The 17,500-nt window shown below is 42.8% G+C and overlaps 1 protein-coding gene across 3 annotated transcripts in view; it reads left to right on the top strand.

Moving 5' to 3' along the window:
• The first annotated feature begins 1,851 nt into the window (after positions 1–1,851).
• The window catches only part of LOC139384467 (non-muscle caldesmon-like), a 79,946-nt gene continuing 64,297 nt past the window's right edge, over positions 1,852–17,500 (top strand). For 2 of the 3 annotated variants that reach the window (XM_071129245.1, XM_071129243.1), the window contains exon 1: positions 1,854–2,128. In XM_071129245.1, the coding sequence (XP_070985346.1) occupies positions 2,070–2,128 (59 nt within the window). In that variant the 5' untranslated portion in view covers positions 1,854–2,069. Of the gene's footprint in view, positions 2,129–17,500 lie in introns of all 3 variants that reach the window. The other variant, XM_071129244.1, reaches the window with a different exon arrangement.

Raw genomic sequence — 17,500 nt, 5'->3', positions numbered from 1 at the left:
ATAAAGGTGATCTGGCCTAACCTGGTTATATAAATGTGATCTGGTCTACCTGGTTAAATAAAGGTGATCTGGTCTACCTGGTTAAATAAAGGTGATCTGGTCTACCTGGTTAAATAAAGGTGATCTGGTCTACCTGGTTAAATAAAGGTGATTTGGTCTACCTGGTTAAATAAAGGTGATCTGGTCTACCTGGTTAAATAAAGGTGATCTGGTCTACCTGGTTAAACAAAGGTGATCTGGTCTACCTGGTTAAATGAAGGTGATCTGGTCTACCTGGTTAAATAAAGGTGATCTGGTCTACCTGGTTAAATAAAGGTGATCTGGTCTACCTGGTTAAATAAAGGTGATCTTGTCTACCTGGTTAAATAAAGGTGATCTGGTCTACCTGGTTAAATAAAGGTGATCTGGTCTACCTGGTTAAATAAAGGTGATCTGGTCTACCTGGTTAAATAAAGGTGATCTGGTCTACCTGGTTAAATGAAGGTGATCTGGTCTACCTGGTTAAATAAAGGTGATCTGGTCTACCTGGTTAAATAAAGGTGATCTGGTCTACCTGGTTAAATAAAGGTGATCTGGTCTACCTGGTTAAATTAAGGTGATCTGGTCTACCTAGTTTAACTAAAGGTGATCTGGTCTACCTGGTTAAATAAAGGTGATCTGGTCTACCTGGTTAAATAAAGGTGATCTGGTCTACCTGGTTAAATAAAGGTGATCTGGTCTACCTGGTTAAATAAAGGTGATCTGGTCTACCTGGTTAAATTAAGGTGATCTGGTCTACCTAGTTTAACTAAAGGTGATCTGGTCTACCTGGTTAAATAAAGGTGATCTGGTCTACCTGGTTAAATAAAGGTGATCTGGTCTACCTGGTTAAATAAAGGTGATCTGGTCTACCTGGTTAAATAAAGGTGATCTGGTCTACCTGGTTAAATAAAGGTGATCTGGTCTACCTGGTTAAATAAAGGTGATCTGGTCTACCTGGTTAAATAAAGGTGACCTGGTCTACCTGGTTAAATAAAGGTGATCTGGTCTACCTGGTTAAATAAAGGTGATCTGGTCTACCTGGTTAAATAAAGGTGACCTGGTCTACCTGGTTAAATAAAGGTGATCTGGTCTACCTGGTTAAATAAAGGTGATCTGGTCTACCTGGTTAAATAAAGGTGATCTGGTCTACCTGGTTAAATAAAGGTGTAATAAAATAAAAAAGGTGTGTGTGTTTGTGTGTGTGCGTGTGTGTGTGTTTGTGTGCATATGTGTCTGTGTCCGTGTGTGTGTGTTTGTATGTGTGTGTGGTTTATCAGAGAACAATTGTGTGGATATCATCTTTCTTTTCCCCTGGGGAAAGTCACATGACCCCAGAGGTCTCCTGCAGAATCATGGGAGGGGGGGGGGGGGGGGGGTGCATGGCCAGGTTTTCTAAAGCCCTCAATGAAAACAACATGCGGGAGCAAGGGAGGGAGGAGCAGAGGAAGGAGGAGGAGAGGGAGGAGGAGGAGAGGGAGGGAGGGAGGCCGGGCTGTGACTAAAGCCTGTCTTATGAGAGAGAGAAAGAGTTGGTGAAAGAGTCTTTACATTGCCATCAAGCATCAGAGGAGAGGGGATCTAAAGGAAGTCCTGTGTTTGTGTGAAAGAGAGAGAGAGAAATAGAGGGAGAGAAATAGAGAGAGAGAGAGAGAGAAAATAGAGAGAGAGAGAAAGAGAAAATAGAGAGAGAGAGAAAATAGAGAGACAGAGAAATAGAGAGAGAGAGAGAGAGAAAAGAGAGAGAGAGAGAGGGAGTTGAGAGAGAGAGATTAGAGACAGAGAGAGAGAGAGAGAGAGAGAGAGAGAGAGAGAGAGAGAGAGAGAGAAGAGAGAGAGAGAGAGAGGGAGAGAGAGAGAGAGATTAGAGACAGAGAGAGAGGGGAAGGAAACACCACATAAAGAGACAGAAGAGAGCCCTTCCTGGAACTCTCCAGTCCTCTCTGACTGCCACCGCTCACTGAGGGAGAAAGACAGCAGTGTTTTAAAGAGGAACAGAGTACCTGGTTGTCATTCTGCTGAGGGCTGAGACAAACAGAGGAGAAGAAGACATGTCTGGTCATTTACTAAGGAGAAACTCCAGCAAGGAAGGTCTGCAGAACCTGCTCAGGTACGAGAAGTGGCGCTTTGATACTCCTTCTGCCAGGTGTTGGTGTTTGTTGGTCCTTCTGCCAGGTGTTGGTGTTTGTTGGTCCTTCTGCCAGGTGTTGGTGTGTGTTGGTCCTTCTGCCAGGTGTTGGTGTGTGTTGGTCCTTCTGCCAGGTGTTGGTGTTTGTTGGTCCTTCTGCCAGGTGTTGGTGTTTGTTGGTCCTTCTGCCAGGTGTTGGTGTGTGTTGGTCCTTCTGCCAGGTGTTGGTGTTAGTTGATCCTTCTGCCAGGTGTTGGTGTGTGTTGGTCCTTCTGCCAGGTGTTGGTGTGTGTTGGTCCTTCTGCCAGGTGTTGGTGTGTGTTGGTCCTTCTGCCAGGTGTTTGGTGTGTTAGTTGGTCCTTCTGCCAGGTGTTGTGTGTGTGTTAGTTGGTGTTTCTGCCAGGTGTTGTGTGTGTTAGTTGATCCTTCTGCCAGGTGTTTGGTGTGTTAGTTGGTCCTTCTGCCAGGTGTTGGTGTGTGTTAGTTGGTGTTTCTGCCAGGTGTTGGTGTGTGTTAGTCCTTCTGCTAGGTGTTGTGTGTGTTAGTTGGTGTTTCTGCCAGGTGTTGGTGTGTGTTGGTCCTTCTGCCAGGTGTTGGTGTGTGTTGGTCCTTCTGCCAGATGTTTGGTGTGTGTTGGTCCTTCTGCCAGGTGTTTGGTGTGTTAGTTGGTCCTTCTGCCAGGTGTTGGTGTGTGTTAGTTGGTGTTTCTGCCAGGTGTTGGTGTGTGTTAGTCCTTCTGCTAGGTGTTGTGTGTGTTAGTTGGTGTTTCTGCCAGGTGTTGGTGTGTGTTGGTCCTTCTGCCAGGTGTTGTGTGTGTTAGTTGGAGTTTCTACCAGGTGTTGGTGTGTGTTGGTCCTTCTGCCAGGTGTTGTGTGTGTGTTAGTTGGTGTTTCTGCCAGGTGTTGTGTGTGTTAGTTGGTGTTTTTGCCAGGTGTTGGTGTGTGTTAGTTGGTGTTTCTGCCAGGTGTTGTGTGTGTTAGTTGGTGTTTCTGCCAGGTGTTGGTGTGTGTTGGTCCTTCTGCCAGGTGTTTGGTGTGTGTTAGTTGGTCCTTCTGCCAGGTGTTGGTATGTGTTAGTTGGTGTTTTTGCCAGGTGATGGTGTGTGTTAGTTGGTGTTTCTGCCAGGTGTTGGTGTGTGTTAGTTGGTGTTTTTGCCAGGTGATGGTGTGTGTTAGTTGGTGTTTCTGCCAGGTGTGGTGTGTGTTGGTCCTTCTGCCAGGTGTGTTTTCTGGTTGTTTATTGATGCTAATTAGATGTAACTGACCATCAGGTGTTCTGGGATGTAGCAAACTTCATATGTGATGTCTGTTACTGGGAGGTGAAACCTTCATATGTGATGTCTGTTACTGGGAGGTGTAACCTTAATATGTGATGTCTGTTACTGGGAGGTGAAACCTTCATATGTGATGTCTGTTACTGGGAGGTGAAACCTTCATATGTGATGTCTGTTACTAGGAGGTGAAACCTTCATATGTGATGTCTGTTACTGGGAGGTGAAACCTTCATATGTGATGTCTGATACTGGGAGGTGAAACCTTCATATGTGATGTCTGTTACTAGGAGGTGTAACCTTCATATGTGATGTCTGTTACTGGGAGGTGTAACCTTCATATGTGATGTCTGTTACTGGGAGGTGAAACCTTCATGTGTGATGTCTGTTATTGGGAGGTGAAACCTTCATATCACCACCCTCTGTATCTCCATTCTGTGGTTCTGTGGAAAGTGGTTCAACGTTGACATGGTAGAAAAAGTAGCACATTCCTACTGCTCACTAACGTCTGAAGGGACGGCTTTATTAACCAGACACGTTAACAGTGTTCTTCTTGAACAGCAGCCGCCGGTCTCACAGACATTGACTCTACTGCATTCCCAAAGAGACAGTCTGTGCAGCAATTACCGACAACCACTTAATTACTGCTAATGGACAGGAAATTGGTCAAACAATGTTCTGCCCTACAGCACGGTGCCACTTTAGGAGAGCAACTCCTATACATCTCCTATACAACTCCAACTCCTATACAACTCCAACTCCTATACAACTCCAACTCTTATACAACTCCAACTCCAATACAACTCCAACTCCTATACAACTCCTATACAACTCCAACTCCTATACAACTCCAACTCTTATACAACTCCAACTCCTATACATCTCCTATACAACTCCAACTCCTATACAACTCCAACTCCTATACAACTCCAACTCTTATACAACTCCAACTCCAATACAACTCCAACTCCTATACAACTCCTATACAACTCCAACTCCTATAAAACTCCAATTCCTATACAACTCCAACTCCTATACAACTCCAACTCTTATACAACTCCAACTCCTATACAACTCCTATACAACTCCTATACAACTCCTATACAACTCCAGCTCTTATACAACTCCAACTCCAATACAACTCCAACTCCTATACAACTCCTATACAACTCCAACTCCTATACAAGCTGGAGTTAAAACCAGTTCTGATAAACACACACCCCTAAAGAAGACAATAGTGTGACCACTAACTTTACAAAGAGGGAACTATCTACCCCCCTCCCTCATCAACTGGTGTTTATTGTTCTGCTGGAGGTTAAATTGGACCCTCCCTTCCTCCCCCGGGGACCACCCGCCAGGCCTTTGACTGGGGCTCAGGGGTTTGACCTGTTGACCCCTGACCTGGGGGGGGGGGGGGGGGTATGTAATAATAATAATAACTTAGTGGGTGTTTGTATTTGGTGAGATGGATCGGCCAATCATCTTCGGAAGAGAGAAGAGAGGTGAGAGAGAGCTGACAGTATTTAGGAAATGGAAATAAATCTCCATGTGATGTATGTTTCTCTCCTGTTTTGATTTGAGGCTGCAGGGTGGTGGAGTCGGAGGGATAAAGATCCCTTTTAGATACAGCAAAGTGATTAATGACGTACGTGACTATCTGCGGCTGTCAATCCAGATAAATAATGAAATTATTATCTCACCTTGTTGATCATAAAGCGAATGTCTAAATGTGTTTTTTTTGCTCAGTTATTTACTCGGACCACCAACAACTACAGTACTGTAGACTATGTGCTGAACTGTTATTTACTCACACCAACAACTACAGTACTGTAGACTATGTGCTGAACTGTTATTTACTCACACCAACAACTACAGTACTGTAGACTATGTGCTGAACTGTTATTTACTCACACCAACAACTACAGTACTGTAGACTATGTGCTGAACTGTTATTTACTCACACCAACAACTACAGTACTGTAGACTATGTGCTGAACTGTTATTTACTCACACCAACAACTACAGTACTGTAGACTATGTGCTGAACTGTTATTTACTCACACCAACAACTACAGTACTGTAGACTATGTGCTGAACTGTTATTTACTCACACCAACAACTACAGTACTGTAGACTATGTGCTGAACTGTTATTTACTCACACCAACAACTACAGTACTGTAGACTATGTGCTGAACTGTTATTTACTCACACCAACAACTACAGTACTGTAGACTATGTGCTGAACTGTTATTTACTCACACCAACAACTACAGTACTGTAGACTATGTGCTGAACTGTTATTTACTCACACCAACAACTACAGTACTGTAGACTATGTGCTGAACTGTTATTTACTCACACCAACAACTACAGTACTGTAGACTATGTGCTGAACTGTTATTTACTCACACCAACAACTACAGTACTGTAGACTATGTGCTGAACTGTTATTTACTCGGACCACCAACAACTACAGTACTGTAGACTATGTGCTGAACTGTTATTTACTCACACCAACAACCACAGTACTGTAGACTATGTGCTGAACTGTTATTTACTCACACCAACAACTACAGTACTGTAGACTATGTGCTGAACTGTTATTTACTCACACCAACAACTACAGTACTGTAGACTATGTGCTGAACTGTTATTTACTCACACCAACAACTACAGTACTGTAGACTATGTGCTGAACTGTTATTTACTCACACCAACAACTACAGTACTGTAGACTATGTGCTGAACTGTTCGGTGAGCTAATGCTTCTCACTGTGTCAAACGAAAGCAAGCAGAAACTCGTTAACGTTTGACACCAGGCCAGTGAAAACAGGGGGAGAACGGAAGATCACCAGAACAGCAACGATCCACCATCACCACAATGATGAGAGAGTGGTGATAGGACCTCTGTAACAACAGCATCACAATGAGAAGAGAATGGTGATAGGACCTCTGAAACAGCATCACCACAATGAGAAGAGAGTGGTGATAGGACCTCTATAACAGCATCACCACAATGAGAAGAGAGTAGTGATAGGACCTCTGTAACAGCATCATCACCATGAGAAGAGAGTGGTGATAGGACCTCTATAGCAGCATCAACACCATGAGAAGAGAGTAGTGATAGGACCTCTGTAACAGCATCATCACCATGAGAAGAGAGTGGTGATAGGACTTCCATAGCAGCAGTAAGTCACTCAGCCACTTTTACTGCTTCTTAGCTAATCAGAGAGTAGCTCATCTCTGATCCGTTTTTAACATCTTTGTTCTGGACCAGCCAATCGGTGACAGATTAACAACCCTGGACAACCAATCAGTTGCAAATAGAACACGATCGCAGCCAACTAGGACTCTTCAAGGTCTGTGTCTGCAGAGGGACTTTTAAACTGCCGTTACGCCGTTATTTCACAGGATGACATTCAGCTTAATGGAAGGAAAAATAGCTTGTCCTCAAAACCAGCGGCTGGCTCTGCTTGACTGTTCAGGGTTAGTGACTGGCTCTGCTTGACTGTTCAGGGTTAGTGACTGGCTCTGCTTGACTGTTCAGGGTTAGTGGCTGGCTCTGCTTGACTGTTCAGGGTTAGTGACTGGCTCTGCTTGACTGTTCAGGGTTAGTGACTGGCTCTGCTTGACTGTTCAGGGTTAGTGGCTGGCTCTGCTTGACTGTTCAGGGTTAGTGACTGGCTCTGCTTGACTGTTCAGGGTTAGTGGCTGGCTCTGCTTGACTGTTCAGGGTTAGTGGCTGGCTCTGCTTGACTGATCAGGGTTAGTGACTGGCTCTGCTTGACTGTTCAGGGTTAGTGACTGGCTCTGCTTGACTGTTCAGGGTTAGTGGCTGGCTCTGCTTGACTGTTCAGGGTTAGTGGCTGGCTCTGCTTGACTGATCAGGGTTAGTGACTGGCTCTGCTTGACTGTTCAGGGTTAGTGACTGGCTCTGCTTGACTGTTCAGGGTTAGTGTCTGGCTCTGCTTGACTGTTCAGGGTTAGTGACTGGCTCTGCTTGACTGTTCAGGGTTAGTGACTGGCTCTGCTTGACTGTTCAGGGTTATTGGCTGGCTCTGCTTGACTGTTCAGGGTTAGTGGCTGGCTCTGCTTGACTGATTAGGGTTAGTGACTGGCTCTGCTTGACTGTTCAGGGTTAGTGACTGGCTCTGCTTGACTGTTCAGGGTTAGCGACTGGCTCTGCTTGACTGTTCAGGGTTAGTGACTGGCTCTGCTTGACTGTTCAGGGTTAGTGACTGGCTCTGTTTGACTGTTCAGGGTTAGTGGCTGGCTCTGCTTGACTGTTCAGGGTTAGTGGCTGGCTCTGCTTGACTGTTCAGGGTTAGTGGCTGGCTCTGCTTGACTGTTCAGGGTTAGTGGCTGGCTCTGCTTGACTGATCAGGGTTAGTGGCTGGCTCTGCTTGACTGTTCAGAGTTAGTGACTGGCTGGGCAGTGGTGGATGTGTTAGTGACTGGCTCTGCTTGACTATTCAGGGTTAGTGGCTGGCTGGGCAGTGGTGGATGTGTTAGTGGCTGGCTCTGCTTGACTGTTCAGGGTTAGTGGCTGGCTCTGCTTGACTGTTCAGGGTTAGTGGCTGGCTCTGCTCGACTGATCAGGGTTAGTGACTGGCTGGGCAGCAGTGGTTGTATTAGTGGCTGGCTGGGCAGCGGTGCATGACAGTGCAGCCCAGGGCCTGTGTCATCCAAAGGGCTGTTTGACAACTTCCAGCTGGCTGGGGGCAGGTTGTAGTGAGGGCTGGCTGGGGGCAGGTTGTAGTGAGGGCTGGCTGGGGGCAGGTTGTAGTGAGGGCTGGCTGGGGGCAGGTTGTAGTGAGGACTGGCTGGGGGCAGATTGTAGTGAGGGCTGGCTGGGGGCAGGTTGTAGTGAGGGCTGGCTGGGGGCAGGTTGAAGTGAGGGCTGGCTGGGGGCAGGTTGTAGTGAGGGCTGGCCAGTTCATCCACAGATCTCTTGGGGAAGGTTACATGTAGAGCAAATGCTGAGTGTGACTTCACTTATGGCCTTGTTCCATCACTCTTTCTCCATCACTCTTGTTCCATCACACACCAGTATGTCACCAGAGTTTATTTGAATGTCGGCTCCTGTGTTCGTTTCTGGGAACCGTGTTTCCATCAGGAGTGTGTGACACTAGAGACTTGAGGTGAGCAGAATCAACAACCTCTGTATCATTAAGACAGTTACTATGGGAGAAGATGTTAAAAACCCCATGTTCACTGTTAGCCCGTTGTGATGTAAACGCCAGATGAAAAGTAACGGTGGCCTGGAGACCCCAAGTCAGAGCAGTTCCGCTGGACACATGGCTCAGTGAGACACGGGCGCCAGACATGGAAACAGAACAGTCTGAGCCTTCAGGTGGAAACTCGCTCAGTGAGACACGGGCGCCAGACATAGAAACAGAACAGTCTGAGCCTTCAGGTGGAAACTCGCTCAGGGAGACACGGGCGCCAGAGATGGAAACAGAACAGTCTGAGCCTTCAGGTGGAAACTCGCTCAGGGAGACACGGGCGCCACAGATGGACACAGAACAGTCTGAGCCTTCAGGTGGAAACTCGCTCAGGGAGACACGGGCGCCAGAGATGGACACAGAAAGGTCTGAGCCTTCAGGTGGAAACTCGCTCAGGGAGACACGGGCGCCAGACATGGAAACAGAAGTCTGAGCCTTCAGGTGGAAACTCGCTCAGTGAGACACGGGCGCCAGACATGGAAACAGAAGTCTGAGCCTTCAGGTGGAAACTCGCTCAGGGAGACACGGGCGCCAGAGATGGAAACAGAAGTCTGAGCCTTCAGGTGGAAACTCGCTCAGTGAGACACGGGCGCCAGACATGGAAACAGAACAGTCTGAGCCTTCAGGAAGAAACTCGCTCAGGGAGTCCACAGATTATTGTCATCTGGACTGAGGCACTCATGATGGGGGCTAGGTGGAGGGTGGAGGGAAGTTAGTCATGTCCTTCTGGAGTGGATTTACAGTAATTCATGTACAAAAATCATATGCGTCTGACGTCTCCTTCCCCCAGACTAGAGTTAGGTGGGCTATCAGACTATAGATTAATATCACAGATTATAGATTAATGTCTCCTTCCCCCAGACTAGAGTTAGGTGGGCTATCAGACTATAGATTAATATCACAGATTATAGATTAATGTCTCCTTCCCCCAGACTAGAGTTAGGTGGGCTATCAGACTATAGATTAATGTCACAGATTATAGATTAATGTCACAGAAATCTGACTATAGATTAATGACACAGATGTCAGAATATAGGTTAATGTCACAGATATCTGACTATAGATTAATGACACAGATTATAGATTAATGTCACTGATATCAGACTATAGATTAATGTCACAGACATCTGACTATGGATTAATGACACAGACATCTGACAACAGATTAATGTCACTAATATCAGACTATAGATTAATGACACAGCTATCAGACTATAGATTAATGACACAGATATCAGACTATATATTAATGGCACAGCTATCAGACTATAGATTAATGACACAGATGTCAGACTATATATTAATGTCACAGATTATAGATTAATGACACAGCTATCAGACTATAGATTAATGACACAGATATCAGACTATAGATTAATGTCACATATATCAGACTATAGATTAATGAAATTGATATCAGACTATAGATTAATGTCACTGATATCAGTATATAGATTAATGTCACAGATTATAGATTCATGTCACTGATATTAGACTGTGGATTAATGTCACTGATATCAGACTATAGATTAATGTCACAGATATCAGACTATAGATTAATGTCACAGATATCAGATTATAGATTGATGTCACTGATATCAGACTATAGATTAAAGTCACAGATATCAGATTATAGATTAATGTCACTGATATCAGACTATAGATTAATGTCACAGATTATAGATTAATGTCACTGATATCAGACTATAGATTAATGTCACTGATATCAGACTACAGATTAATGTCACAGACATCTGACTATAGATTAATGTCACTGATATTAGACTGTAGATTAATGTCACTGATATCAGACTATAGATTAATGTCACTGATATCAGACTATAGATTAATGTCACTGATAGCAGACTATAGATTAATGTCACTGATATGAGACTATAGATTAATGTCACAGATTATAGATTAATGTCACTGATATCAGACTATAGATTAATGTCACTGATATCAGTATATAGATTAATGTCACAGATTATAGATTAATGTCACTGATATTAGACTGTAGATTAATGTCACTGATATCAGACTATAGATTAATGTCACAGATATCAGACTATAGATTAATGTCACAGATATCAGATTATAGATTGATGTCACTGATATCAGACTATAGATTAATGTCACAGATATCAGATTATAGATTAATGTCACTGATATCAGACTATAGATTAATGTCACAGATTATAGATTAATGACACAGATATCAGACTACAGATTAATGTCACTGATATCAGACTATAGATTAATGTCACTGATATCAGACTATAGATTAATGTCACTGATATCAGACTATAGATTAATGTCACTGATATCAGACTATAGATTAATGACACAGATATCAGACTACAGATTAATGTCACTGATATCAGACTATAGATTAATGTCACTGATATCAGACTATAGATTAATGTCACTGATATCAGACTATAGATTGATGACACAGATATCAGACTACAGATTAATTTCACTGATATCAGACTATAGATTAATGTCACAGATATCAGACTATAGATTAATGTCACTGATATCAGACTATGGATTAATGTCACTGATATCAGACTATAGATTAATGTCACTGATATCAGACTACAGATTAATGTCACTGATATCAGAATATAGATTAATGTCACTGATATCAGACTATAGATTAATGTCACTGATATCAGACTATAGATTGATGACACAGATATCAGACTACAGATTAATTTCACTGATATCAGACTATAGATTAATGTCACAGATATCAGACTATAGATTAATGTCACTGATATCAGACTATGGATTAATGTCACTGATATCAGACTATAGATTAATGTCACTGATATCAGACTATAGATTAATGTCACAGATATCAGTGGCACCTCACTGACCAGACCTGTTTCTGATTATGATACACTAACACACAGCGTGTACCAGAATCCAAACAGAATGTACTTTTTGCTCAGGGAATTGTTTGCATTGTGCATTTCGAATCAGGGCAAGTTGTGTTGAGTAAAGCAAAGAGTCCGTTACAATCCAGAATCGTTAGAATGCCGACGTCGCAACTTCTTACACTTGGAGGGTACTTCCTTCTATTCTCAGTGCTTTGCTTACGATTGCTTGTTTCAAACTTTTATTCCGTCCCGTATTGTGACAGAAAACTTCAATGGCTTAACAATGTCTGCTAAAGCTAAATGACTAAAGCCAAGTTTCATCATTGCAGTTCATTGACTCTCTACTGTCTACTGTCTGTCTGTGAGGTTTGAGGTTGTTGCTGTCTCACAAACAGGAGAGTGATTTGACGGTAGTCGTGTAGCAGCCCCGCGGCTGTATCACTGCCTGTCTGGTTCAGTTGCTTTAGCCATCTGCGTCACCTAGTGATGACATCATCAAAATGACATTGAAGGGTCTGGGTTCACGTCCTGGTGTCATGGACTAGACGTAACATAGAACATGTAAATCCGGGGGAAAACTCAAATTAGTAAGATATGTTATGTTATGTTTGGTATAAGACAGATGGTTACTTACAAAAAACAAAGGTAATGTTATTGGTTGGGGTGGATGGGTAGGCATTATTATTATCTGACCCTGCTGGTCATCTATGAACGTTTGAACATCTTGGCCATGTTCTGTTATCATCTCCACCCGGCACAGCCAGAAGAGGACTGGCCACCCCACAGGGCCTGGTTCCTCTCTAGGTTTCTTCCTAGATTCCTGCCTTTCTAGGGAGTGTTTCCTAGCCACCAGCACGATGGCTAGGAAACACTCCCTAGAAAGGCAGGAATCTACACCTGCATTGCTTGCTGTTTGGGGTTTTAGGCTGGGTTTCTGTACAGCACTTTGTGACATCGGCGGATGTAAGAAGGGCTTTATAAATACATTTGATTGATGTATATAACGCGAACATCTAGCAACCCAAAGGTTGTGAGTTCGAATCTCATCAAGGACTACTTTAGCTAATTAGCAATCTTTCAACTACTTGCTATTTTTAGCTACTTTGCATTTACTTAGCATGTTAGCTAATGCGAATTGTAATTCATAACACATCATACTAAATGGATTGTAATCTCGGGATTTACGTATAGAATAATATGAAATGCTCTGAGACCAGGTTGCAGCGGGTTCAATGGAGTCTTTTATGGCTGGAACTTCCCTAATGGAGATGACATCATCTGGGGGAGAAACACACACATACACACACACACACACACACACACACACACACACACACACACCCTCCTGCCCTCTCCACCACCCCTCTCAATCTGTCTCCCAGACCTCGACTGTCTCCATCTCCCCCGAGCGGAAGAATTGACACGCCTCAGATAGAGTTTTACCCGTCAAACCCAGAGCACACGTGTCATAACCCAGGGACGCACAAGTCATTATGTAGTATGAGAGAAAATGCTGATAGAAGGGACATCCTCAACATGGAAAGGGTTGGGAAGAGTTGGAAAGGGTTGGAAAGGGTTGGGAAGAGTTGGTAAGAGTTGGAAAGGGTTGGGAAGAGTTGGAAAGGGTTGGGTAAGAGTTGGAAAAGGTTGGGTAAGAGTTGGAAAGGGTTGGGAAGGGTTGGAAAGGGTTAGGAAGAGTTGGAAAGGGTTGGAAAGGGTTGGAAGGGTTGGAAAGGGTTGGAAAGGGTTGGGACGGGTTGGAAAGGGTTACTATGAGTTGGGATGTTGCTATAGACTTGGTTGTGGAAACAATAGTGCGAAAGGGAAAGGTTGGTCTTCACAGTATGTTTTCCTGTTCTCTTCTGTTCTCCCACAACCACATCTCTACTCTAACTAGCATATGCTGCTACACTGTGGGTTTTACACTGAGTGTACAAAACATTAGGAACACCTGCTCTTTCCATGACATAGACTGACCAGGTGAATCCATGTGAAAATCTATGATCCCCTTATTGATGTCACTTGTTAAATCTGCTTCAATCAGTGTAGATGAAGGGGAGGAGACAGGTTAAAGAATGATTTTTAAGCCTTGAATCAATTGAGACATGGATTGTGTGTGTGTGCGCCATTCAGAGGGCAAGACAATAGATTGAAGTGCCTTTGAAAAGGGTATGATAGTAGGTGCCAGGTGCACCGGCTTGAGAACTGCAACTCTGGTGGGTTTTTCACGCTCAACAGTTTCCCGTGTGAATCAAGAATGGTCCACCAACAAAAGGACATCCAGACAACTTTTTTTTTAAACTGTAGGAGGCATTGGAGTCGACATGGGCCAGCATCCCTGTGGAAGGCTTTCGACACCTTGTAGAGTCCCCGTGGAAGACCCTGTGGAAGGCTTTCAACACCTTGTAGTCCCTGTGGAAGACCCTGTGGAAGACCCTGTGGAACGCTTTCAACACCTTGTAGAGTCCCTGTGGAAGGCTTTCAACATCTTGTAGAGACCCTGTGGAAGGCTTTCGACACCTTGTAGAGTCCATGACCAAGATGAATTGAGTCTGTTCTGAGGGCAAAAAGGGGCCGCAACTCAATGTTAGGAAGGTGTTCCTAATGTTTTGTACCCTCAAACTCTCTTTTGGCAGTGAATGACCTCCTCTGGCCATAGAGAATACATGGGTGGTGGTGGTTTTATCAGTATACACTGTACAGTACAGTCCTGGTGGCATTATGAGATTATGAGGTTTACACAGATTAAAAGTGCACTATGCAATAATTACTGCTTTTCAATGGTCATTTTAATTAGGATTAAGGACCCACATGAATAAGGATTGTGGCTTTAAATGTTTAATTCCTCTTGTTTGTCTTATTGTTTGGAGACTGAGACTGAGACTGAGAGGTACCTCTGTTTATTGCTGTGCTGGCCACTTCATACTTCCTGCTCAGACTGGCCAATCCCAGGCCAGATCCTCAGGTGACCTATTTTGGCTGGTGTGATCCTGTGGTTACCTAGGTTGGCTGATGTTTTTTCAGTAGCATACAGCTCTCTAACACAGTAAAGACCTTAGGGCTTATTTTCACTGAATATAGTTATCAGAGTGACTGAATATAGGTATCAGAGTGACTAAATAGAGCTATCAGAGTGACTGAATATAGTTATCAGAGTGACTGAATATAGCTATCAGAGTGACTGAATAAAGTTATCAGAGAGACTGAATAGAGTTATCAGAGTGACTGAATAAAGTTATCAGAGTGACTGAATAAAGTTATCAGAGTGACTGAATATAGTTATCCGAGTGACTGAATATAGTTATCAGAGTGACTGAATATAGTTATCAGAGTGACTGAATAGAGTTATCAGAGTGAATGAATAGAGCTATCAGAGTGACTGAATAGAGTTATCAGAGTGACCGAATAGAGTTATCAGAGTGACTGAATAGAGTTATCAGAGTGACTGAATAGAGTTATCAGAGTGACTGAATATAGTTATCAGAGAGACTGAATATAGCTATCAGAGTGACTGAATAAAGTTATCAGAGAGACTGAATAGAGTTATCAGAGTGACTGAATAAAGTTATCAGAGTGACTGAATAAAGTTATCAGAGTGACTGAATATAGTTATCCGAGTGACTGAATATAGTTATCAGAGTGACTGAATATAGTTATCAGAGTGACTGAATAGAGTTATCAGAGTGAATGAATAGAGCTATCAGAGTGACTGAATAGAGTTATCAGAGTGACCGAATAGAGTTATCAGAGTGACTGAATAGAGTTATCAGAGTGACTGAATAGAGTTATCAGAGTGACTGAATATAGTTATCAGAGAGACTGAATATAGCTATCAGAGTGACTGAATAAAGTTATCAGAGAGACTGAATAGAGTTATCAGAGTGACTGAATAAAGTTATCAGAGTGACTGAATAAAGTTATCAGAGTGACTGAATATAGTTATCCGAGTGACTGAATATAGTTATCAGAGTGACTGAATATAGTTATCAGAGTGACTGAATAGAGTTATCAGAGTGAATGAATAGAGCTATCAGAGTGACTGAATAGAGTTATCAGAGTGACTGAATAGAGTTATCAGAGTGACTGAATATAGTTATCAGAGTGACTGAATGGAGTTATCAGAGTGACATTTCAATTGACATAATATGGCGGGAATGTCACAAGCCGAGCGAGGGTTCGGGTGACATTCTTGCTTCGCATCTCAAAAGTATCCCGTAGATGTCACAGTAGCCTCTAGCCAGGAAGCTAAGCATTGCAAACTATTCTTCTAGCTAGCTACTAGCTAATGTTAAGCAAGCAAATCTTCATGCATCTACCATATTACACTTTTGAATAACGCAACAAATCGCAAGCATGTTCAGACAATTTAAAGGTTTATTTTCTCATCTGTACACTCATTGCATTTTTAGCTTCAAGACAAAAGCATATAGTTCCTGCTAGCTAAAGCTAACGACAAAAGCATATAGTTCCTGCTAGCTAAAGCTAACAACAAAAGCATATAGTTCCTGCTAGCTAAAGCTAACAACAAAACCATATAGTTCCTGCTAGCTAAAGCTAACAACAAAACCATATATTTCCTGCTAGCTGAAGCTAACAACAAAAGCATATAGTTCCTGCTAGCTAAAGCTAACAACAAAAGTATATAGTTCCTGCTAGCTAAAGCTAACAACAAACCATATATTTCCTGCTAGCTTAAGCTAACAACAAAAGCATATAGTTCCTGCTAGCTAAAGCTAACGACAAAAGCATATAGTTCCTGCTAGCTAAAGCTAACAACAAAAGCATATAGTTCCTGCTAGCTAAAGCTAATAACAAAACCATATAGTTCCTGCTAGCTAAAGCTAACAACAAAAGCACATAGTTCCTGCTAGCTAAAGCTAACAACAAAAGCATATAGTTCCTGCTAGCTTAAGCTAACAACAAAAGCATATAGTTCCTGCTAGCTAAAGCTAACAACAGATCTTCATCAATCAACGTTAGTGTATAAAAAAAGTAATACCCACCCCTCTAATACGAATATAAAGAACAGCAGGCCTGCCTTAAAACATTACAACAAACCATGTTTCATTTTTGTTAACCCTCCTGCTGTGTTCTGGTCGAATTGGACCGATTTACAAGTTTTCTCTCTGACAAATGTAGTTAATTTCATCTGATTGTCATAAGGTTCCAGGACTTTGTCCTCACAGGGCATCTGAACACACAAAATACATTTTGGTGATTTTCAGAACGTTTTGGGTGTTTTATTTAACTTTTGTACACCTGTGGTGTTCTCGTTCTGGGTCTGAATGGGAGAGACTACAATTAGTGTATAAAACTGAGTTCAGGCACATGTCCATTCATCAGATGGACACACTTCCTCTCCCAGACCCCCACATGCATGTTTGTTTGAACACACGCACACGCACACACACACACACACACACACACACACACACACACACACACACACACACACACACACACACACACACACACACACATACACACACACACACCTCACTCCCCTTCTTGGCTTCCATGGCAACCCCCACAGGAACCTTTCCCCAGTAGAATCTTTTCTCCACGGAACCACACCTGTTAGCATTCTCACAAACAATCGCAACATTGTTTCAATAATATATAGAACTTTTCTCAGCTTTTTTGAGGCCTTGCTCACAATTCATTCTGTGGCAGCACAATGACCAAACGCTATACTGTATTTGAGGCTCTTGATCATATCTTTGATCTTGATACTGGTGAGGAGGAGAGAGTCCTTGTTAAACTTTGACACAAAGTAGTCTGTGATAAATAGCACAACATGTTTCATCTGAGTATTTGTTATAGTCAAAATAATCCATACATTATGCTTGTTTTACTCACAAACTAGTTGTATGACCTCAGGTCAATGAGGCCTACAGGCCATAAATAGCAAATAGAAGTTAAAAAACGTGTAATGTTCATCAAACTCATTTTCCTCAGAAGCTTCGGCG

This window comes from Oncorhynchus clarkii, chromosome 26, assembly GCF_045791955.1.
Source record: "Oncorhynchus clarkii lewisi isolate Uvic-CL-2024 chromosome 26, UVic_Ocla_1.0, whole genome shotgun sequence".
Classification (NCBI taxonomy): Eukaryota; Metazoa; Chordata; class Actinopteri; order Salmoniformes; family Salmonidae; genus Oncorhynchus; species Oncorhynchus clarkii.
This window is presented reverse-complemented; position numbering and strand designations above follow the sequence as displayed.